Raw genomic sequence first — 23,832 nt, 5'->3', positions numbered from 1 at the left:
AACAATACTTGCTATTATTTCCTTTTTTTTTTTCTCCTCTTCTTTTTTGAAGTCCTGGGATGGAATTGAACCCAGGGCTCAAGAATGCCAGTATGGGGTTCAACTGAGCAACTGAGCTACATCCCCAACTCTTTTTATTTTTTAATTTTTTTAAAATTCATACAGGGTTTCAAGTTTTCTAAGGCTGGTCCTGAACTTGGACTCCTTCTGCCTTGGCCTCCTGGGGTAGCAGGGATTATAGGTGTGCATCACCACATCCAGCTGTCTTTTTTATTATAGTCATTTTAGTAGATGAAGTGGTATCTCACTGTGATTTTGATTTGCAGTTCCCTTAAAACTAAATGATGTTGAGCATCATCTCATATGTGCATGGTCATTTATATGTCTTCTTATGCTGCCTAGGCTGGCCTTGAACTCCTGGACTCCAGTGATTCTCCTGCTTCAACCTCCCAAGTGTCTGGGACTATAGGCTCATACCACCGCATCCAGCTTATATGTCTTCTTTGAAGAATTGTTTTTCAATCATTTGCCTTTTTTTTTTTCCCCCAGCTGGGTCATTTGTCTTTATTATTGAGTTGTAATCTTTTGAAATCCCAAGAAGTATTATGCATGTAACTCTCTAATCCCTTTCAGGAGTAATGGTGACCTTTGAGATTTTCAGGAGATCAAAGGCACAATCCCTCCTGGATAGAAGTTCCTGATCAGATATCTAATTTGGAAACATTTTTCTCTCATTCTGTGGTTGGCTTCTACTTTTTTGAAGGTATCCTTTAAGGTATAAAAGTTTAAAGATTTTTTATGCCCAACTTCTCTTCTCTTTTATTACTTGTGCTTATACACTCACTAATACATGTTCCAGTTTGCAAGCTTCTCTTTTCCTAAGAAGGGCAGAGGGTGTCATTGTTCCCAGCAACTCTCCCTTCACTCTACCTTAGGGCATGCTCCTCCACAGTGACACAGATACAAGGACCAAGTGTCCCTAGCATCAGGGAGGGAGAGCATAGGCCAGGCAGAGGGGAGAGTGAACTCCATCAATGCTGCCTCTTTCCCAGGTTCCAAGAATAAGGTTCTCAGGAAGCAGCCAGAGCATAGGAGATTCCACATCATAGGAACTTCTGTGTGTCCTTGGACTGGCTGCATTAGGCTTGTGATGTCACCCAAGAAATTCAGTGCAAGGGTTCTTAACATGGGCTCCACACCCCTCTGAAATCGTGTGCACAGTGTTAGGAGTGTTGTATTTTCTGAGACGAGACTCCAGGACCATCATCAGATTTTCCAAAGGATGTGCTAAACAAGATAGGTTCAGAACAGCCATTCAATCAGGGCCCTGCAGAGCCAAAGAACATCCAGATTCGCTGATCGCATTTCCCTCGGGGTACAACCTCAGAGTTGCTTCTCTAACCTGGAGAGACTAGGAGGCATAGGTTGCCCTTGGGCCCCTTGGGCTGTCAGAACTCAGCCCAGGGAGCAGCCCCTAAGCTTGTGCCCCCAAGACCAGGAGGGGACCCAGGACTATCCCACGCCCTGGGGCACTCCAGGGGATTACCTTGGTCACCCCTGAAGCCACTTTCGAGGCAGACATGGGGCAAAAGGGAAAGAATGCCAACACTTGGTGGAAGCTCCCCTCTCAGAGAGGCCCCACATGGCTCAGGCTGCAGGAAATCGAGGGCAGGAAGAGGGACTGGGGCCTGAGGGGCCCACTTGCTCCCATCTGCAGAGCATCAGTGGGGCAGGCGGGTGGGGGTTCACAGGGGGGCCTGAGGAGGAAATGAGAATAAACACAAGTGAGCGAGAGGGAAGGGGCGGGGAGGGGGGGCGCTGCAGCCTCAGCCCCTTGGCAGCCCATGAAGGGAAGTGACACAATGAGGAATGTGTTTCCCTCTGCCCGTCCCTGCATGGGGGTGGGAGTCAGAGCCCTGAGAATGGCCAGACCCAACAGGGGCCAAGGGGCACATACTGGAACAACACTGGAGGGGTGGGTTGTGAGGGTGGGGCCTGGGCAGCAAAACGGTGGAGGGTGGACAGGCAGTAAGGGCAACCCTGTGCAGCAGGGTGCTTATCCTGCCTGTGTTGCCTTCACTCCGCATGCGGTGTCTTCTAGGGCCTGTCCCTTGCACATTCCTCATGTGTGCCCAGCACTGGGGGCCCCTTCCCAGAACTCCAGTTTCCTCTAGGAAGCTGGTCCTTTCTGGTGGCTTTCTCTTCTTTCTTAAGGGGACTCAGGTTTATGGAGGGAGCTGAGTCCTCTATGTGAGATGGAACAGTGATATGAGGCACACTGGCCATATTCATATGTTCATTCTCTCTCTCTCTCTCTCTCTCTCTCTCTCTCTCTCTCTCTCTCTCTCTCTCTCTCTCTCTCTCTTTCCACCCTCAACTGGAACTGTGCACAAACAGGGCCCATAGAGGGACAGCACCTCCCTGCCCTGGACACCCATTTCCTCTTGCCCAGCAGGGAACTAGCTCAGTTAACTCCCTCCTGTCCAGAATTCAGACAGGTTCTGAGGCTTTGGCAGGCAGAACCAAGACCACCTCCGCCTGGGCTGGAGGGCTGCAGGGCCTTGGATAGCAGGTTGATCTGAGATCTCTTTTGTAATCTCTGTGTCCCTACCACAGCCCTTGTGACATTGTGGTTGTTCCAGGAGTCACCCACTTACCCTCTGCCTCCTAATCTCTTGGGCACTTGGGTGGGGGCAGAGAGACGGTCAGAACATTGGCAGCAATTGGGAAGGCTCTGGAAGTGCTCTGTGGGCCTCAACCTGATCTGAGTTGTGCAGGAAAGACCCTGAGTGGCCCTTGTGTAAGTTGGTGATGACTTCTGGCCCTTTAGGCACCTCTCTTCCTGGCCGTGCCCAGCATGGAGGACAGGGTGAGGAAGAAAGCCTATGAGTCAGCACCCAACCTAGTCCTCAGTGGTCCTCCCAAAAACCCAGAGGCCCACCAGGTTGGGTGATGGTTGGGACCAGATTGGTGCTGGCAGGTCCAAGGGGCAGACTCTGCAGACCCTGGAGGACAGAGGAAAGGAACAGAGAGCTGCACTCTAACCTCAGTGGAGTTTGAGCACCCTACTCAGGGTCAGTAGCTGCTGTGGGGACTCACCTGCAGTTCACCCCTCCAGGCAGGGTGGAACTGGGTCCCTGGGAGCCATGTTCTGGCCTGTGACTTGCTCAGTCTGGAAGCAGTGCTCCCCTTGCCACCTCTCTCAGCATTGGCCTCTTAAGAGACGGGGTGGAGAACTTTGCTTGTTGGGCCTCATCTGAAGAATGTCAGGGACCAGGGTAGAGAACATTTGCTTGTCCACCAGCTGACCTCCCCTCTCCCTTGGAGTAATCTGTTTGCAGAGATACAAAAACTATGAAATACTTCCTGATGGCCAAGCTCAAGAAGACTTTACCTTTGTGTAGCAATTTTCAAAAAACTCAACACCTATGTTCAAAGACTTCCCAAAGCAACCAGGCCCTCAGGGCAGCTCAGAAATGGAGCAAGTGGGAAGCTGAGGCCTCCTGACTCCCAGGGCAGTGTTCTCTTCACACCTTGCTTCTACCTAGTTCCTCCTCTGTGGTCCTTCTGATCCCCTTCCCACCCTGTCTCTTGGCTTCTGCATGGGTCCTAATGGTGTCCCCCAACCCCACCACCCAAATGGGGGGGTGAACCCAGGGTCACCTGCCTGCTAGGCAAGTGCTCTATCACTGAGCTACACTTCCAGCCCTTTTTATTTCTTATTTTGAGACAGAACTCACTGCGTTGCTGAGGCTGACCCCAAACTTACCATTCTCCTGCCTTAGTCTCCTGAGTAGCTGGCAGTGTTTTTCTGATCAGTACCCCATGATTGCAACCAAAGAGGTTGAGGAGACCTGTCTGGGGGTGGGAGAGGGTTCTTAATCCAACTTCCCAACCAGTGCTGAGGACAGGAGATTTAGAAGGAAATCAAGTCCCAAAGAAAGCCAGTATAGGGCAGTGTCCCAGAGGGGGAAAGGTATAAGGGTCTTCCCAATGTCTCCTACAGGGACCTAAGGAACAATGTCATCAGCACAGTGCAGCCTGGAGCCTTCCTGGGCCTGGGGGAGCTGAAGCGTTTGTAAGTGGCAAGTCCCACCCCCACACCTCCCAGCACTCCCCTTTTCCCTGGAGAAGGTCCTGGATCCAATGAGCAGCCACCCCTCCTACCCACCCCAGACTCTCTCTTCTCAACACCCCCAGCCCCGGCTCACACAATAGCTGGGGTCAAAAGCCTGGGCATTTCAAGCCAGCTCTGGTACTGGGCCTCAGCCCACTCCTCACACTAGTCCCAGCTGCACACATGCGTCCCTCACAAGCCATCCCATGTGCTACCACACAGCTGACTTCCTCAGTATGTGTCTCTCTAGAGATCTCTCCAACAACCGGATTGGCTGTCTCACCTCTGAGACCTTCCAAGGCCTCCCCAAGCTTCTCCGACTGTGAGTGGGGGGTGGGGGTATAAGGTGGGGAATGGGAGGAGGGATGGGGGAGGCTCAGCCTGGATGGAGGGCTGGGGAGGAGGAAAGCAATGCCAGACCCTTACAGGTCCCTACATTCTCTTCTCTCATCCCTCCCCTCCTCTGGCCCAGGGAGACCCTAAGATCCCGTCTCACTGTTCCCTGCCCCCTGCAGAAACATATCTGGAAACATCTTCTCCAGTCTGCAACCTGGGGTCTTTGATGAGTTGCCAGCCCTTAAGATTGTGTGAGTACCTTCCCTAGCCCAGGACCAGACCCCTGCTCCCTTCCTCTACCCAGGAGGGAGTCCCATAAGCACCGTGACCACTGTGGACAGCCTGATAAGTAGGCAGACAGCAGTGCATGGAACCTTACCAGAATCAGCGTGCCCTTGGTAATAATGGTGGTGGCACATGCATGCCCAAGTTTGCCCTCTCCAGCCTTGATCCTGTCCCCACCCCATGATTCCACATTCCCTTTGCTCAACTCCATGACTCCTCTGTCTACTCTGCAGAGACTTTGGCACAGAGTTCCTGACCTGTGACTGCCACCTCCGCTGGCTGCTGCCCTGGGCCCAGAATCACTCCCTGCAACTGTCCGACCGCACACTCTGTGCCTATCCCAGTGCCTTGCACGCCCAGACCCTGGGCAGCCTCCAGGAGGGCCAGCTCCGCTGCGGTGAGCAAGCCCTCAGCCTGCATACCTACAGGGACCCTGTTGGCCCCCATGCCCCAGACATAGAGCCCTGTGCCTCATGTATGGCCCTGCTGGCTCCAGGCTTTCTTGGTCCTTAGTATGTTTGTGTGATGAGCAGTGTCCAGGTCTTCCTCTCCCCCTCAGCCCCCAGGGAGCTACCCTCCATCAGCTTTTCTAAATGTCCCTTAGGGCTGCTTGTTTGTTCCTGTTTCTGTCTGGTCCCAACCTCTTGGATAACATGCCTGCTAGGAGCCCTTTTCTTTGCCCAAAACCTGCCTGCTCCTCTCATTTGCTCCAGAGACTTTCTCTTGACCCCTTTTCTTCCCAGCACAGGCAGAATATAGACAAAGGGACCCAGCACTGTCCTTGTGGATTCTCACAAGCACATGCAGGCTTGCTCGTGAGCATTCAAGCTTTACTACCTGGTGTCTCCTCCACAGAGGGGGCCCTGGAGCTGCACACACACCACCTCATCCCATCCCTGCGCCAAGTGGTGTTCCAGGGTGACCGCCTGCCCTTCCAGTGTTCCGCCAGTTACTTGGGCAATGACACCCGCATCCGCTGGTACCACAACCTGGCCCCTGTGGAGGGTGATGAGCAGGCAGGCATCCTCCTGGCTGAGAGCCTCATTCATGACTGCACCTTCATCACCAGGTACGGGCCCTGCTGCTCCTTCTCAGCCCATGGCACAGGGTGGCAGTAGGCACACTACCCATCATCTACCCCACAAAGGATCTATGCCCAGTCCCGTTCCCATGTGTGTGCACATGTTTATGGAAAGCTAAGATTCAAACATAATAGTCTGAATAGAGGTTAGAAATTTAAAGCCTAATAGAGAAAAGTGATATTTGACTTTTCTGGGGGGAGATGCTAGTGATAGAACCCAGGGCCTTGTGTGTGTTAGGAAAGTGCTTTAACCACTGAGCCACACCCCCAGCTGTTTGACATTTCTTTAGTGATTAACAATGTCTGTAGTGGCTCTCATCTATATCATCAGGTGTAATCTTTGTGGTAGACCTGCAAGAGTTATGATTAGCTGCATAATAAAGAACTGAAACTCAGAAAAGCAATACCATAAGGTCATTCGAAATAAGAAGAGCATGCACTCATATCTCTCACTTCATTGAGGAAAAAAGAACCTGAAGCTGGTGCCCCACGATGGGGCACCTGTGGGTGAACTGGCCAGGGGCATGGAGGGAAGGTGGCCACTGGACCTGAGAGTGCCTCACCAAACCAGCCCCTGCCTCCTGCTCACCTGCAGCGAGCTGACCCTGTCTCACATCGGTGTGTGGGCCTCAGGCGAGTGGGAATGCTCCGTGTCCACGGTCCAGGGCAACACCAGCAAGAAAGTGGAGATTGTGGTGCTGGAGTCCTCCGCTTCCTACTGCCCTGCTGAGCGAGTCGCCAATAACCGGGGGGACTTCAGGTACGTGCTGCTCTACTCTGCAGAGGACTGCCAGGAGAGATCCAGCGACATTCCCACCATATGCTCTCACACCTGAGAACATGGGTGGGCAGGGGCTCCCACCTGTTGTCCTCGGAGAGTCCGAAAGACTCCCTTCTTGTCATTCAGCTGAAGTCCTGCTGTTGGATTTTGAGAAACTTTATCTTTATGAATACAATCACCAGTTGCAATGCACTGCACAAAACACAATGGGAGCTGGTCTCAGTGGCACACACCTGTAATCTCAGCGAATAGGAAGGCTGAGGCAGGAGGATCTTGAGTTCAAAGCCAGCCTCAGCAAAAGTGAGGTGCTAAGCAACTCAGTGTGACGCTGCCTCTAAATAAAATACAAAATAGGGCTGGGGATATGGCACAGTGGTTGCGTGCCCCTGAGTTCAATCCCTGGTACCAAAACAAACAAACAAACAAACAAACAAACCAAAAAACAAAAAAAACCACCCCACAATGGTCTTTCCTCCCTACTCCCTCCCTCCCTCCTTTCATTCCTTCCCTGGGGCACTTTACCACTGAGCATGTTCCCAGTCCTTTTTAAAACTTTTTTTTTTTTTTTTTTGAGAAGAGGTCTTGCTAAATTGTGAGGCCAACCTCAAACTTGTGATATGCCTGCTTAGTCTCCCAAGTTGCTGGGATTATTGGTATGCGTACTACGCCTGGCCACAATGACTTTTGAAATTGCTCCCTTACAGGCTGGGAATGTAGCTCAGTGGTAGGGCATTTATCTAACATGTGCAAGGCCCTGGATTTGAGCCCCAACACCTCAAAAAAAAAAAGAAAGAAAGAAAGAAAAATATTGTTTCCTTTTATTAATAGTTTGCAAAGGTTTCTCACAAATAGTATCACAGCTTAATATTCCAGTAGCCCTCTCCGTAAGGCAGGGCTGGTATTATTCTCCCCTGCACAGCTGTCATAACTAATAACAGACTGAACTTGAACTCAGAGTTGCACCCCCCCCCCATCACCTGTGAAAGCTCTAGAAAGTACAAGGTGGGAAACCTTGAAGGCCATTGAACATCCTCTCCTAGATCCTTCTGGAAGTCCCCAGCAGTCTGGCATCACAGTTCTAAGGGCAGTGGTAAGGAAGGAGATTCCTGAGGAGCCTAAGTCATCAGTACCTTCCCACCTCTATACCCAGGTGGCCTCGAACTCTTGCTGGCATCACAGCCTACCAGTCCTGCCTACAGTATCCCTTTACTTCGGTGCCCCTGAGCGGGGGCGCCCCAGGCACCCGAGCCTCCCGCCGATGCGACCGAGCTGGCCGTTGGGAACCAGGGGACTACTCCCATTGTTTGTACACCAACGACATCACCAGAGTGCTCTACACCTTTGTGCTGGTGAGGCTAGGAGAGGAGGGGGCAGAGAGCACCCCTCCATCTCTGGTTCCAGGGATGGGATGAAGCCTCAGGACCACAGGGGAGGGAAGTCCAACTCCAAGGCTGCTCTGCTGTATCTCCTGCTTCTGGGGTGTGCTCAGCAAGGGGTGTGCACGGGAGAGTTGTGGGTCAGCCCCTTGTGCCTTGTGCTGTCTTTGAATTTCCAACAAGACCACCCTCAGGGGAGAGGGCTAGACTTCCACCCCTTTCCCCTCTTTATTCACCAACACTTCAAGGTTTGCCACTGGAAGGGGGAAGCCTGGGGAAGGGCTTGATGATGGCCTCATATGTGGTTTCTATCTTACTAGACCCACGGTTGGCCTAGGCCCCTCTCCCCAGGCACTGTGTCTTGAGCACCAGCATCAAAGAAAGGGGCCCCTATAGGGGCAGTTCTGGGGCAGAAAGAACAAGACAGGATGATCCTCTTTCTTTCCTCAACACCCCTCAGATGCCCATCAATGCCTCCAATGCACTGACCCTGGCCCACCAGCTGCGAGTATACACAGCCGAGGCTGCCAGCTTTTCAGACATGATGGATGTAGTCTATGTGGCTCAGATGATCCAGAAATTTTTGGGTTATGTTGACCAGATCAAAGAGGTGAGATTCAACTAGTCCACTGAGGACCCTGGAAACCACCCGCCCATTACTCGGTCTCTCTCACACCCCAGCCCCTGGTCCCAAAACCTATTCCTGCCCTCAGTGACCACTCTCCCCTCCATAGCTGGTGGAGGTGATGGTGGACATGGCCAGTAACCTGATGCTGGTGGATGAGCACCTGCTGTGGCTGGCCCAGCGCGAGGACAAGGCCTGCAGTGGCATCGTGGGTGCCCTGGAGCGCATCGGCGGGGCTGCCCTCAGCCCCCATGCCCAGCACATCTCTGTGGTAAATGGGTCAGCATGGAAGGGATTCCCATGAGGCTGAGCACTGGGAGGGTCATCAGAGTCAGCTGGGGCCAGCACTCATGGTCCACAGAAGGGAACACTTCCTTCTCTGTGGTGTGCCTGCCAGGCTCCAGCTAACAAGAACATTGACATTGGCTAAGCTCTGAGTTGTCAGGCGCAGTGTAAAGTGCCAGCGACACTGGAGAAATTGCACAAGACTCCCTGGTGGAGAACTGAGTTGGAGGGCTAGCCTGATGGAAATAAATAGGAGGAAGGTGGAAGGAGCAGAGGAACAGGAGGAAGGTTTGGTTGCAGGGCACACAGCACTTGTGCTGCAGTGACAGAAGTGCCCTGAGAAGAAGGTGACATTTCCAGTTGGGTGGAACTAACAACCATGGTGGAGCTTCTTCTGCATATATGCTAGGCATTTCAGGAGATACAAAGGAAGTTAGACATGGACCCTGCTCTAGAGCTGAGTTAGGACAACAGAAGTAGCAAATGCTAGCCGGACTTGGTGGCGCACACCTGTAATCCCAGTAGGCTGAGGCAGGAGGATGGAAAGTTCAAAGCCAGCTTCAGCAAAAGTAAGGTGCTAAGCAACTCAGTGAGACCCTGTCTCTAAATAAAGGTCGAGTGCCCTTGAGTTTAATCCCCAGTACCGCCCCACCCCCCAAAAAAGAAGTAGCAAATGCTACTAGGTGAGCATAGGAACGCCAGTGCTTTAGGAGAAAGGAGGAGGTTCATGGTCAGGTTGGGGAGGGCGATTCCATGGCACATGTAAGACTGGCCATGCCTTTGAATAGTGAGGAATAAAGGGCAGCGGGGCTCAGCCTGAGCAGATTTTTAGAGGGAATGTGCGGTCTTGTGCAGTTGGGGGTGACACGTTTCCTGTTCCTAGAACTCGAGGAACGTAGCATTGGAGGCCTACCTCATCAAGCCACACAGCTATGTGGGCCTGACCTGCACAGCCTTCCAGAGGAGGGAAGGAGGAGTGTCAGGCGGACGGCTGGGAGGCCCTGGCCAGAATGCCCTGCCCGAGCCTGAGCCCCCAGCTGATCAGCAGCTTCGCTTCCGCTGCACTACTGGGAGGCCCAACATTTCTCTGTCATCCTTCCACATCAAGGTGGGCACTGGGTGCAGAGGGGTAGGGACTGGATGTACAGATGGTGGAGGTGGGTGGTGTGAGAGATGCAGGGCTTGGAAAGTGGGAGGTGAAACGGGAGGAGAGTAGAGGCTGGAGGATGCAGGAAGACCTGAGAGCTCAGGGGATGCTGAGTTTCTCTAAGGAGCTCCTATGTCCCCCCAGAACAGCGTTGCCCTGGCCTCCATCCAGCTGCCCCCCAGCCTGTTCTCGTCCCTTCCGGCTGCCCTGGCTCCTCCAGTACCCCCAGACTGCACCTTGCAACTCCTCGTCTTCCGCAACGGCCGCCTCTTCCGCAGCCATGGCAACACCTCTCGCCCAGGAGCTGCTGGTCCTGGCAAGAGGCGTGGTGTGGCCACCCCGGTCATCTTTGCAGGAACCAGTAAGGGAATGAACCTGCTGCATATGTCTGCCCTGTACCCCTCATTCTGCCCTCCCCCAACCTATAGCCCCCTACTGCCCTTGTTGAGTTAGCAAAGGATGGTGGGTTCCCCATTTCCCAAGAGGAGGGAAGAGATGTCCCATAAAGGAAAGGTTGGTGGAGAAAAGGCTCAGGGAACACTGAATTTTATATCCCAGGTTTGTCACATTTCACAAGAGTTGTAAACATAAATCCTCAACCCACTCCCTCCACCATATACCAAAACATACCTGCTTCTTGCACTGCAACGCACAGCTCAGCAGGAAGCAATGCTGCATGAGTAGCTACTGAAGCTCAGTATGATGCTCAGTATAACAAGGAATAAAACATCTAGCTCAGGCCTCTGTCCTCATAGAGGCCACCAGCTCAATAAGCAATAGGAGGCCTGAATAACATGCCAGGGCAATAACAGGAGTTCCTGGAGCTTCTAAAGAGACATCATTGATGAGAAGTGTCCTAAAAAGGCAAGATGGCTCAGGCATTGTAGTCAGAGGTGGGACAGGGCCTTGAGGGATGGTCAGTAAGGGAAGATGGAGACCAGGGCAGAGATGTGGTGGAGGGATACATTGTGCCAAACTCTCTGTTTCACTCAGGGGCTGGCCCATTCTCGACTAGCCCATTCCACCAAGGCCAGCTGACTCCCACTATGCCTTTGTTCCCCCAACCCGCCCCCATAGTACTGGAGACTAAGTCCAGAGGCATTCTAACACTGAACTACATCCCAGCCCTTTTTATTTTGAGACAGGGTCTCACTGAGTTTCCAAGGCTGGCCTTGAACTTGGAATCCTATTGCCTTGGCCTCCCAAGTCACTGGGATTACAGGCATGCATCACCAAGTCCCGCCATGTCTTTTTTCTGTGATTCTACCATCCCTCCCACCCTCCAAGCTCTGGGCTTGTTTGCCAGTCTCTCTCCAACTTCAGGCCCAACCACACACTGTCACCAGATTCACCTTCTTAAAACATCCTGTTCACATCAAAGAGCTCCTTGAGATTCTTGGTGGTTTCCCATCATCAGAGCTGTCTTCCTCCAGGTGCCATCCAGAGTCCTATGTGACTTGGCTCCAGGACCTTCTCACAGCCACAAGGTGTTGCTGTCACCTCTCTGGGTTCCCTTCCCATTCGTAGAATAGACTGTTTTCATTCTGACCAGGAATGCTCACTGAGTGCCTGACACGTGCCAGACTCTGTTGGAGTTGGGACGCACCTAAGTACTGATAGTTGTGTCCTTGTCCTTGAGGAGCATGTACTTCAGAAAAGAAGACAGGCATTGAACAAGTCATTAGAAGTGAACAGCTGTGCAAGGTGTCTGGAGCACATAGTTATAAGGAATGGCTGAACCTAGTTAGGGGCCAGGGAAGCCTTTCCTAAAAAGTGAAGTTTCCCCAAAATCCAAAGGATAAGAATCACCTTTGGAAAGGTCAGAATCAGTGTCAGCAGCCTCATGGGCTTACTGCACTATGTGGAGAGAAGTGGGTGGTTTAGGAGTCGGTGGGTCCTGTATCACATACAGTCCTTGGCTCTGCTCAGAGCCCCTCTCTCTTCTTGGGAATAACCTCCTTCTTGTTCCCTCCAACCCACCCTCCAGACATGGCACCAACTTTCCCTCCCTCTCAGGGGCACACTCCCAACAGATTCCTCCCTTCACCTGATTTTTTTTTTTTTTTTTAAATACTGGGGATTGAACTCAGGCACTTAACCACATCCCCAACCCTTTTTTGTATTAAAAAAAAATTTTTTTTAAGGGCTGGGGATGTGGTTCAGTGGTAGAGCACTCGCCTATCATGTGTGAGGCACTGGGTTTGATCCTCAGCACCACATAAAAATAAATAAATAAAATAAAGATATTGTGTCCATCTACAGCTAAAAATATTTTTTTTAGTGGTAGATGAACACGATACCTTTATTTGTTTTATGTGGTGCTGAGAATTGAACCTAGTGCCTCACACGTGCTAGGCAAGTGTTCTACCACTGAGCCACAACCCTAGCCCTTTTTCGTATTTTATTTAGAGACAGGATCTCACAGAGTTGCTAGGACCTTGCTAAGTTGCTGAGGCTGGCTTTGAACTTACGATCCTGCCTCAGCCTCCCAAGCCACTGGGATTACAGGCATGTGCCACCATGCCTGGCATCATCTGATCTTTTATTCCCTCCACATTAGTTCTCTCTCCCTGTCCCTGAGCCCTTAGATGGACAGCAACACCTCTCATTGGGCACCTAGAGCAGACTCCTCTAAGCACTTATATCTATTTCTCCTCACTCACCCCTGTCCAGTCTCCCAGGTTAAACTGAAGTCCATACTTGGCATCCAGCTCTGCCCTGAAGGCCAGCAGTGCCCCACCCAGCAGGTGTCTTATGCATGCTCTGGTAGCTGCTGCAGCTGCTGCTTCCTCCCCACTGATCCAGCCTCCCTGGCAGCCTTGTGTGTATCCATGTAGACTTCCCTTTCCCCTGTAGGTGGCTGTGGCGTGGGAAACCTGACTGAGCCTGTGGCTGTTTCACTGCGGCACTGGGCTGAGGGGGCTGACCCCATGGCAGCTTGGTGGAGCCAGGAGGGGCCTGGGGGTTGGAGCTCTGAGGGCTGTCAGCTCCGCTCCAGTCAGCCCAATGTCAGCTCTCTGCACTGCCAGCACCTGGGCAATGTGGCTGTGCTCATGGTAGGTATCATGGGGGCCTAGAGTTGGGAAGGCAAAGGCACAGGAAAGTACAGGAGGCAGTGATGGAGTACTCTGATTGCCTGGGACCATGGAGAATACAGAAAAGACAGCAGCCTTATTGAGCCTCTTAACTGTTAGGACTCATGGAAAATGACCCCTAGGCCCCCATACCCCTATCTTTTAGGAACAGGGAGGTTTGTCTCTTTGCCCTTGTCTAGAGAGATGGATGTGACACTACCCAGTCTGACTTTCACATCCTGCATTTTCTGAGACCCAGATTCTTAAAGTGGGGGGGGGGGGGGAATCTGGGAACTTTTCTCCTCTTTCTAGTCATCCCCTCCCTCATCACATTTCATACTGTACTTTCTCAGATACTAAGCTGGCTTGCTCCTGTGTGAGACAGAACCTTCTCCATTTCCTCATCTGATTTGACTTCCTCAGATACTGAGCAGGCATGCTGCTGTGTCACAGACAGAACCTTCTTCCTCTTGAAAAGTTCCAAGGAAAGCAGGACAGTGGAGGGGAAAGGCAGGCAGTAGACTGTTAGCATTCCCTAAAGCTGACTTCCTGAGAGTGGACATCCTGATGTTTCCATCTGGGCCTACCTGGATGGACTAAGCACCAACCAAGGCTCAGGTCCCATGCTGGCAAGGCTGAGGAAGCAGAAAGTGGCCTGGGGGGGCCGACCAGTTTGGCTTGTTATTCTTACTTACTTCCTCTTTCCCAGGAGCTGAGTGCTTTCCCCAGGGAGGCAGGGGGCTCTGGGGCTGGGCTGCATCCTGTCGTGTACCCGTGCACAGCCCTGCTGCTGCTCTGCCTATTCTCCACCATCATCACCTACATCCTCAACCACAGGTGGGAGCTGCTGCAGGAAAGGAGGGTATGGGGGGAAGGCAGCAGGTCTCACCAAGGACTGGCAGGTGTTTCTTTCTCAGGTGGGTCCACATGACTTGCCCAGGCTCTTGTCTTGCATTGTATCTAAAGGTTCTGGGGTTGGAGAATTATTTTGGGAGTTAAGGACTTTCTGCCCTGTGGCCTTGGTCACATTCACCCATATACATGCACATACATAGATATCTGCCTTCCCCCCTTTGGCTCTTCCAGTGTCCTTGAGACTCCATAGGTCTACCTTGTGTTGGGCAGCCCATTAATGAAATCCTCTTTTTGGGGCAGCTCCATTCATGTGTCCCGGAAGGGCTGGCACATGCTGCTAAACCTGTGTTTCCACATGGCCATGACCTCTGCTGTCTTTGCTGGGGGCATCACACTCACCAACTACCAGATGGTCTGCCAGGCGGTAAGCAGAAGGGGCTGGGGGCTCCAGGATGAGTGATGGCAGCCTAGGCTTAAGAGTAGGCAGAGGTATAGCAATAAAGAGCCTCATAGGGATCGGCTCCAGCTCCCTGTTCTCCCTGTGCCAGCCTTGGAGGGTGAGTGGGGGTGGTGTGGAGAATGAGAAGGCATGATAAGAACCAGATCAGAGAAAACAGGAGATGGGATTTCAAAGTGGAGAGTGGGGATCACAATGGAGGAAGGTCAGGGATCAGCCCGATAGCAATGGTAGGGTGCTGGAGAATATGTGGGGCAGGAGCGAACCCTGGGTGGAAGCAGAGAGAAGAGCAGCAGGTTCAGAAGTTTAGTGAGTATCTAGGTTGTGGGCTGGAAAAAGAGAAAGAGCTGTGGGAGTGGTGGCTGGAAACACTGGGAGGGGTGGGAGCATTCTGGCAGGGCTGACTGGGGTGGCCCAGTCACAGCAGCCCAGGTCCCCCAGCCTCAGTGCCTTGACCCTGCAGGTGGGCATCACTCTGCACTACTCTTCATTGTCCACACTGCTCTGGATGGGGGTGAAGGCCCGAGTCCTGCACAAGGAGCTCACCTGGAGGGCACCCCCTCCACAAGAAGGGGACCCTGCCCCGCCTGCTCCCCGCCCCATGCTCCGGTACATACTTTCAACTGTCAGCTTTGCAATGAGAGATGGACTTAGACTGGTGTAGCAAAGCTCCCAGGGTGGATACAGAGTAGATCCAAAGTCCTTAGAGGTCACTCTCCAAAGACAGAAGAGGCGATGCACTTGGTGCAGACAGGTTACACGGGCTGTGGAATGGGTGTATCCTGCAAGCTTTCAGATGTGACAAAGTCAGGGAAGGAGGTAATTCCAAAAGGCATTCGGCAGGGATCATGAGAACCTAAGTGGCTCTGTGACTTCTGCATTGTTTAGGGTCAGAGAGAGTAATTCTGGCCTCTGACCCTTAGAACAGTCTTGGCCAAGTCCTGGGAACCTTAACCCTGTGTCTCTGGCAAGAACAATTCTGACAAGAGTCAAGGGGAAAGAGGCTGGGACAAAGATATCAGGTCAAGGGCTTGGCGTTCCTGGATCTCCTTTCCCATTCTCCCGTCTCTCTGACCTCCAAACCCCATTCCCCTCCAGGTTCTACTTGATTGCTGGAGGCATTCCACTCATCATCTGTGGCATCACCGCTGCAGTCAACATCCACAACTACCGGGACCACGGTCCCTAGTGAGCACCACTTCCTTCTGCCCTAAACCCACCCATGGGCACTGGGTGCCTTCTACTTCACAGGGAGGCATAGCTGCTCAGGACTACCTTGCCAGGGACCCCACCTAAACCCATGCATGTTGATTAAGCCAGGTGCTGCCTCTGCACTGCCCATATCCTACCTCCCCAACCATCCGGCCTGTGGGTCCCACCTCAGATGTGCTCCCCCTCATGCACTGCCTCTGTGTCTCCCCTCAGCTGCTGGCTGGTGTGGCGTCCCAGCCTCGGAGCCTTCTACATCCCGGTGGCTTTGATTCTGCTGATCACCTGGATCTACTTCCTGTGTGCAGGGCTGCATTTACGGGCTCCTCTGGCACAGAGCACAAAAGCGGGCAACAGCAGGTTCTCCTTGGAGCCTGGAGAGGAATTAAGGGGTTCCACCAGGCTCAGGAGCAGTGGCGCCCTCCTGAGTGACTCAGGCTCCCTTCTAGCTACGGGGAGCGCCGGAGTGGTGACGCCAGGGCCCCCAGAGGATGGTGACGGCCTCTATTCTCCGGGAGTCCAGCTGGGGGCGCTAATGACCACACATTTCCTGTACCTGGCTATGTGGGCCTGCGGGGCTCTGGCAGTGTCCCAGCGCTGGCTGCCCCGGGTAGTGTGCAGCTGCCTGTATGGGGTGGCGGCCTCTGCCCTGGGCCTCTTCGTCTTCACGCATCATTGTGCTAGGCGCAGGGACGTTAGGGCCTCCTGGCGTGCCTGCTGTCCTCCTGCCTCGCCCTCGACCTCCCACGCCCCACCCCGAGCCCTGCCCACACCACCAGAGGACGGTTCCCCAGTGCTGGGAGAGGGGCCCGCCTCCCTCAAGTCTTCTCCCAGCGGTAGCAGTGGCCATGTGCCACCACTGGGCCCCTGCAAGCTCACCAACCTACAGCTGGCCCAGAGTCAGGTGTGCGAGGCAGGGATTGCAGCACGCGCGGAAGGGGAGCCGGAGCCCACGGGCTCTCGAGGGAGCCTTGTTCCCCGCCACCCCAACAACTTGCACCATGGGCGCCGAGTGCACAAGAGTCGGGCCAAGGGGCACCGTGCGGGGGAAGCTGGTGGCAAGAACCGGCTCAAGGCCCTGCGTGCGGGAGCGGCCCCCGGGGCGCCAGAGCTACTATCCAGCGAAAGCGGCAGCCTGCACAACAGCCCGTCCGACAGCTACCCAGGCAGCAGCCGCAACAGCCCGGGCGCAGGCCTCCCGCTCGAGGGAGAGCCCATGCTTACCCCGTCCGAGGGCAGCGACACCAGTGCCGCTCCACTTCCCGAGACAGGGCGGTCGGGTCAGCGTCGCAGCGCCAGCCGCGACAACCTCAAAGGCGGCGGCGCGCTAGAGAAGGAGAGCAAGCGCCGCTCGTACCCGCTCAACACCGCCAACTTGAACGGCGCCCCCAAGGGGGGCAAGTACGACGACGTCAACATGACAGGCACTGAGGTGGCCGGGGGCAGCTGCATGAAGACAGGCCTCTGGAAGAGTGAAACCACCGTCTAGGGCTGGAGCGGGCGATGTTTTAGTATAGACCAGCCACAAGGGCTCACAACCGGAGTTTTCCAGGGGCCCTGAAAGACGTCTGTCGGTACGTCAACAAGTTTGAGGTGGCAGTCCCGGTGGCTGCATGTGAGCCCACCAGCTTTAGTCTTGGAGGCCGGGATGAGATAGGCAGATATTTGCCACATGCCTGGAGGGCCGCAGTTGCAGTAGCGACAGACAATCCTAGAAACAAGCATGATATATGTCCGTCCAGCTCTGACCAGTTTTGATGGTCAAGTGCTTGGTGGTCTCCCAGACAGCTGGGGAAAGCCTTGTCAGTCTATGGAGTGACCCTCGAATAGACTGAAAGGGCACTGCACAGCCCAGATGGGCTTTTAAGTTCTCCCTACATTCCCATCCACACTGCCTTACTAAGAAAACAGATGAAGGAAGGAAGCCCGGGAACCACATTCTGTCCTCACCACCCTCCTCTGCAAGGTGGCTGGCCGGATAACTGCCTAGATCCTGGGCCTCTTTCCTCCCCAGAATTTGGCTGAGGGAGCTATCCTGACAGATGAGCCAGGTGTCAGGCCTTGGGGGAAGGTAACAGGTGTTGCTTTTTGAGATTAACTACGCAATAAAGAGGGGGCAGTGCACAGGACGAACACCATCCCCATGGAGTGGTACACAAACCCTACAGCAGGGCTCAGCAGCAGTGCATCAGAACAAAGCCTAGGCCCTACAGCTGAGAAGCTAACTCTGCCAAGTGCCCCATGACTTAAGGAAAGTGGAGGGAGCTGGTACATAGATATGGGTGGAATCTATAAATGGTCTGAAGTGTAACTCTGCCCTAATATTGCAGGTGGTGTTTGGAAAAACACTTATTGTTCAATTAAGAGCCATTTCCCGGTCTTGGCCTTCCAACATCATGGAAGAACACCTCCTTGCCTCCATGAGGCCATATGGAGAGTCACCCCATAATCTGATCTCTTAACTCCTCAGTAGGGAGAAACCCCCCCAAAATGTCAAACCCAGCTTTCAGACTCACAGAAGCCCAAGGCCATTCTACAGGTAATGGCTAGGGTTCCTGCAGCTCATCAAGAGCCAGTGCCTTCACTACTATAAAACTTCAGCACCCATATCTTCTCCAAATTAAATTGCAACTACCAGCCTTTTACTACAGGACCAAATGAAGTAAAGGGAAACCAGGTCTGGTCCAAGTCCCCTTCGAGTCTTCATATCACCCTGGCCTGATCACCAGGTGAAAGAGGACACAGGGGAAGGGAGAACCCCAAACTTCTTGAGATGGGTCCTGTTATTTATGCTTGCTGCACAGACAATATTAGGGAAAAAAAAAAAAAAAAAAAAAAAAGCTTTGTATTATTCTTCCACATACGCTGGCTGCTGTTTACATACCCTGCCAATGCCTTAGCACTGGAGAGCTTTTTGCAATACTCTGGGGAAAGGGGAGGGAGGGAATGAAAAGTGCCAAAGAAAACATGTTTTTAAAAGCTCGGGTTTTATACAATAGAATGTTTTCTAGCAGATGCCTCTTGTTTTAATATATTAAAAGTTTGCAAAACCCTTTGAGCTATAGCTATAGTCCACACACAGTCCTTTTGTTAATGAGGTAGAGGATTTCATGACATACACAAACTCACTAGTGCCTAGAATGGATATGGGGCCAAGAATTCTCCAGTTCTTGCTCTTGAGGCTTGGTACTACGGAGAGTACCAGCCACTCCACAGAAGTGCTCTAGGACAGCCATAGTAGGCCTGCTGAACCATCGATGAGTTTAATGCAAACCCGGGCAAAAGAGCCTGGCATTTTCCCCATCGGGCAAGAAGCCATTCCACAGAATGTGAACATATGCAACTTGATCTGCACCAAGGGATATTCTTTCCCTCTTACAGCCACTCCTCCCAACTTCTACTCCAGGACTTCAAGTTCAACTATTTGCAGTGCCACTCTTGGTTCCTGCACACCAGACATATCCAAGGGCTCATATATACCTATTTCCTGGGATATGACATGCCTATTATCCAGCAGCTGTCAAATGAGGTACCTCTGGTGGCTGTGCATCAAGGAGGATTAGGGACACTTGTGGAAGCATGGCTAGCAGCTTGGGCTCTCTCAAAGTCCCTAACTTCCTGAGGGGTACGCAAATACTGCTCTATTTCACTATCAGAAATGTTCTCATCTCCAGTGACTGTGGAGACAGGGAGTATAGGACGGATCCGCTTCGGAGGCTTCAGCATGCAGGGTGGGAGAAGAAGAGCAGGACTAGCTGGCCGCTTCCCCTTGGGCAGATCTAAGGAACTATCCACTTCCTCTTCTCCATGTCTTTGCTCCTGTCTCTGCCCCTGCTGCTCCTTCTCCTGGTCCTCTGTTTCTGCTATTCCATCCTGAAAGGCCATGCGGACCAGCATGTGGCGGTGCTGGAGAAGGTCACCAATGTGCTTCACTACAGACCGCTTGTCAAGTTTCAGAACCTGCAACCAGGCCAGCTGCTCAGCCATCCGCAGCAGTATGGCCAGCAACTCCTGCAGGCGGGAGGCAGCAGGGTATGGTAGGTCCACATTTGCCAATTTACAAAATCGGGCAAGGGAACATGTCAGACGATCTGAAGGCTGCAGAGACTGCCATGCCAGGAAAGTAGCTGCAGTGATGACAGGCAAGGGATGTCGCCCAGTCACCAGCCACGTCTCATTTGCCAGTTCCACCAACTGCAAGGTTCGAGATAGCATCTTGTCTTTGTCTTCCACGTATTTGGCTGGCACTGATGGAGAGGCCTGGAACAGTTTGAAACTGAAATAAGCAAAATGAGGGTCAGTTCTCAATGATGGTGGCAGGGGGCAGGGGTCTGCTCTTTCAGGATAAGGAAGGGTAGAAGGGTAGCAGGCCACTCAAGAAGGGAAAGCTATTCTGTCCTCTTGGGAACACTCAAGTTCACTAGCAAATTCACAGAGGTACTCAAAACAGTGGGTGTCCTGCTTGTCAGGTAAGGGCAGAAGAAAGCATCAAGGTACTGACCATCACTTGAGCACCTCCCTGCCAGTCACTATTCAGAGTGCTCTACTATGTTCTCTCATTTCATCTTCATGAAAGTATATCCAGTTACGTGCATTTAAAGTTGGAAAACTGGCCCCTAGTAATCTAGTTTGGAAGGAATCAAGCTTCAACCATTACTTTTCTCTGTCTACATGTGTGTGCATGTGTGCTGGGGATCAAACCCAGGGCCTTCTGCACACTAGGCACACATTCTACCACAGGGCTACACCCCTAACCCCTAACCATTATTTTTTTGTTGTTGTGGCAGTGGTGGTAGTGCTGCTGAGCTACTTTAAAAAAAAAAAAAAAAAAAAAGGCTGAGTTTCTAACCCCAGTCCTTCCATTAACTATTATCCTTTCAGCTCCATTCACAGATGATCCTGCTGAGGTAGGGCACTGCACACAGCCACACATGCCCCACACCATGCAATTCCAAGCATTGCCATTCATAGAGCATGTAACATGAATGGTGCAACACAGTAGCCTTGTGCCAAGGTTAGGAACTACTTGTGCTAAGGTTAGGAAAGGGTTTCCTTCCACATTCTTTTAAATGACCTCTGGTAATACAAACGAAACTTCTGCAGTTAAAAGGATTTAGGTATAACGACACAATCCATCCCAGTGTTTCCTCCTAGGCAGGTACCTGCTACAGTAAGTCTTCACCAAGTCTGCCAAACACAAGGATGGCACATCCAGCCCCAGGAGCTTCACTATCTGCATGTATGTGCCAGAAAACACATCCAGATCTGCATACAACAGGGCACAGATGGTTCCCATGGTTAGGGGCCAGTTATGCTGCCGGCAGGTGATTAAAACACAGCATCCAACCAACACCTCCTTTTTCTGCAGCCTGGCAGCTCGGATGCCAGAGTGCTGATATGCCTGTTGGTAGTAAGCAATCGCTGTATCCTCGAACGTTGATGGCAACTGCAGAACTCGACAAAGATCTCTCACTCGGCGGAGACCTCGGAAAACCCACAGCAAGAGTTAGTGGGATCAAAGGAACAAGTGTGTATTACTCGCAAGTTCTGCTAGGGCTTAATTTAGTTCTGCTAAACTTGCACAGATACCAAATGCAAAAATGATGTATCTTTCTGCATTGACAGAACACTCTCCCACCACTCCCAGTCCTAGGGATCAAACCAAGGGCCTTTAGGCAAGAGCTCTACCACTGAGCCCTGGTGTGGCCATTCTAAAGGTACAGAAACATTTGCAGAAAGAAGTCACATTTCAACCCACCACTTTTTTTGGAGGCTAGTTTGATTCATGGCCAAGCCAAAGTTTTCTTGTAAATTTCTTTATTTGGTGCTGGGGATTGATCCCAAGGCCTCACACATGCTAAGCATGCATTTACCACCAAGCCACACCCCCAACTCCAAAGCCAAAGTATTATCTAGACTCTCTGAAGCTACTTCAAATATACTCCTATGAAAACATATCCAAATACTATACTGAACTGCTCCCCCTCCCAGAACTACCCCCAATCTCTATTAATACTTTTCTTTCTTTCTTCCCAGCACTGGGGACTAAACCCAGGGTCTTCCACATGCTAGGCGAGCACTCTGACACTAAGCTACACCCCAGCCCTTTTTAATTTTAAGACAGGGTCTCAAAGTAGCCCAGGCTGACCTCGAACTTGCAATCCTCCTGTCTCAGTCTCCTGAGTAGCTTGGCATTAGAGATATGTGCCACCACGTGGCTCCCAACCTTTATTTCTAATCACTGTTCTCGTCTATTCTACCTTAATGCTGAAAGCAGAAAAACTATATAGATGGGCTGGGCCATCAGGATAATTTTCTTTAAAGCCATTGTGTCATATAAGTGATTCTCACCTCTTTGCTGGCTGCGACTAACTTGTTCACTTTCCCCTGTACTTCGAGAATATGTTACTTCTGAAAGATAATGAACAACAAATATTAGGCTTATGCTCTATCCATCAGAATCCTGCCCTCCCACCACACAAGGTCAGGGAGCAGAATTCAAATCATTGTGCATCTGTTCCCTGTTCCATAGAGGATGCCCATGCATACAAAGGTAAAAGTCCATCTGTTTCTCTATGTCTATAAGCAATATCAAATGCACAATGACTAAGGAAGGATAGGACTGTACTAAAGCAGCTCCAAGTATTTCAAAGTTTTGGTCATTTCTCCTGTACATCCAATTCTGGCTGCATATTTTGAGGGCAGCACTGGTCAGGGACTTACAAAGCAAAAAAATAAAATAAAATAAGAGAGAGAGATGTTTGCCAATTAGTGCTAAAACTACTTTGAGATATTGGCATGTGCTGTACTCCTAGAGAATTTACCCACAATCCTTCGACTACCATTAGATCAGGCAATCTGGGTGGAACTTTCTCAACTTCACTTATTCAAGAATGACTAAACCCACTATATATGCCAGACATCCGTCTAGGTACTAAGAAAACACAGATGAATGGCAGTCCCTGATGTCCTCAGCTCATCTATTCACTTTAGGCCGTTTTCTCCCACATATAAGTGTGTACGTGACGAAGAATGGGAGGGAGAAAAGAAGAAAGAGCTGTTAATCCCTTCACCGCCCAGGGCTGTTCCCAGGGCCCAGGAAAGGCCAAGCACAGGTACCTCGGAGGTTGCCCTCGTCGGTGAAGGTGGTGGTAAGCACCCCCTCGGTGACAACGCAGCCGCAGTCAGAGCATACCAGCTGGCTCTGCGAATAGTGAGAATCTTCCACAAGCTCAGTAGAACCGCAGTCGGGGCACCGGCCTCCGCCCGGCATCTCACCACCTGCGCAGCGTCGCTTAAGCCTTAGATACCCACTTCTGCGTCCGCGACGGCAACTGTCCAGCAGCAGAAACTAGGAGGGGATTCTTTAAAGGGCTGCACGTTTCTTTTCCGGCCTGCGAGATGGCGGCATAAATGGCTGGCTCCTCCCGGCGGCCGCGCGCCACTTCCGGTCCTCGCCTCTGCAGACTCGGGTAGAAACGTGAGTTAGGAGAGAAGGTTCCCGACCTAAACTGCATCTCACATTCTCTGCTATCTATAGTTGATTCAAGGTGGGCCATCGGGGATTTGAATTTGGGGAAAATTTCTACCCACGTGGGCAAGTCTAACTGACCAGAAATTGTTGCCATCCCTGAACCACCCTGTTTTTAAAGCACTGCAGGAATCGCGGGTTCTTCATTTCTCTTCGAATGTTAATTTTGGTAAAAGTACAAAGCATGTAGCTACAAAAGTAATGTAGTGAGAGCACTGGAAATCATGTTCTCGTTTCCAGAGCTGCTTCCCGAGGCAAGTTGCTTCGTCTCTTTTGAAGTGTGTTTTTCTCAACTACAGAACAGAGGAGTTGAATTAAAGCCTGAGGAGGCAAATTCATGCTGATTATAGAGACCAAGGAATGTCTAAGGAACTCTGGAGTGGAATAATATGCAGTAGTGAGACTTCAGGCAAATTAGAAGGCCCAAGGAGATTCAGATGTGTTTAAAACCAGGGGCACTCCACCACTGAAATTCATCTCCAGGCCTTTTTATTTTTTTATTTTGAGACAGAGTCTTGCTAAGTTGCAATCCTCCTGCCTCAGCCTCCTTTCCTGGGTTCATGGGTGTGGGCCACTGTACCTGGAAGAGAAACACTATGGCTTTTTTAGAGACCATCTATCCACTATCACAGGGCTTGATCATACTAGAATCCCCCTCCCCCCATCAAGGGGC

At 51.8% G+C, this 23,832-nt stretch overlaps 2 protein-coding genes and 1 long non-coding RNA gene across 3 annotated transcripts in view; 1 reads left to right on the top strand and 2 right to left on the bottom strand.

The window, feature by feature from the left end:
- The window catches only part of ADGRA2 (adhesion G protein-coupled receptor A2), a 39,043-nt gene extending 20,351 nt beyond the window's left edge, over nucleotides 1–18,692 (top strand). Inside the window, exons 3-19 of the mRNA XM_079140640.1 lie at nucleotides 4,007–4,078; nucleotides 4,368–4,439; nucleotides 4,633–4,704; nucleotides 4,972–5,135; nucleotides 5,594–5,807; nucleotides 6,415–6,579; nucleotides 7,751–7,949; nucleotides 8,437–8,586; nucleotides 8,711–8,872; nucleotides 9,770–9,994; nucleotides 10,178–10,394; nucleotides 12,890–13,089; nucleotides 13,817–13,944; nucleotides 14,263–14,386; nucleotides 14,883–15,028; nucleotides 15,518–15,607; nucleotides 15,845–18,692. Of these exons, the coding sequence (XP_078996766.1) occupies nucleotides 4,007–4,078; nucleotides 4,368–4,439; nucleotides 4,633–4,704; nucleotides 4,972–5,135; nucleotides 5,594–5,807; nucleotides 6,415–6,579; nucleotides 7,751–7,949; nucleotides 8,437–8,586; nucleotides 8,711–8,872; nucleotides 9,770–9,994; nucleotides 10,178–10,394; nucleotides 12,890–13,089; nucleotides 13,817–13,944; nucleotides 14,263–14,386; nucleotides 14,883–15,028; nucleotides 15,518–15,607; nucleotides 15,845–17,117 (3,673 nt within the window). The 3' untranslated portion in view covers nucleotides 17,118–18,692. The remainder of the gene's footprint in view (nucleotides 1–4,006; nucleotides 4,079–4,367; nucleotides 4,440–4,632; nucleotides 4,705–4,971; nucleotides 5,136–5,593; nucleotides 5,808–6,414; nucleotides 6,580–7,750; nucleotides 7,950–8,436; nucleotides 8,587–8,710; nucleotides 8,873–9,769; nucleotides 9,995–10,177; nucleotides 10,395–12,889; nucleotides 13,090–13,816; nucleotides 13,945–14,262; nucleotides 14,387–14,882; nucleotides 15,029–15,517; nucleotides 15,608–15,844) is intronic.
- LOC306661615 lies at nucleotides 597–3,995 on the bottom strand. Its single transcript, XR_013763907.1, has 2 exons — nucleotides 3,100–3,995; nucleotides 597–1,757 (listed from the first exon to the last, which is right to left on the bottom strand). It is a non-coding gene; the product is annotated as an uncharacterized lncRNA (long non-coding RNA).
- Nucleotides 18,426–23,086, bottom strand: BRF2 (BRF2 general transcription factor IIIB subunit). Its single transcript, XM_079140649.1, has 4 exons — nucleotides 22,748–23,086; nucleotides 21,980–22,039; nucleotides 20,791–21,112; nucleotides 18,426–19,904 (listed from the first exon to the last, which is right to left on the bottom strand). Exons 1-4 carry the CDS (start codon nucleotides 22,899–22,901, stop codon nucleotides 19,178–19,180), a joined length of 1,263 nt encoding a protein of 420 aa, XP_078996775.1. The 5' UTR covers nucleotides 22,902–23,086; the 3' UTR covers nucleotides 18,426–19,177.
- Between the last annotated feature and the right edge of the window lie 746 nt (nucleotides 23,087–23,832).

Source organism: Sciurus vulgaris, assembly GCF_902686455.1.
Source record: "Sciurus vulgaris genome assembly, chromosome: 5".
Classification (NCBI taxonomy): domain Eukaryota; kingdom Metazoa; phylum Chordata; class Mammalia; order Rodentia; family Sciuridae; genus Sciurus; species Sciurus vulgaris.
This window is presented reverse-complemented; position numbering and strand designations above follow the sequence as displayed.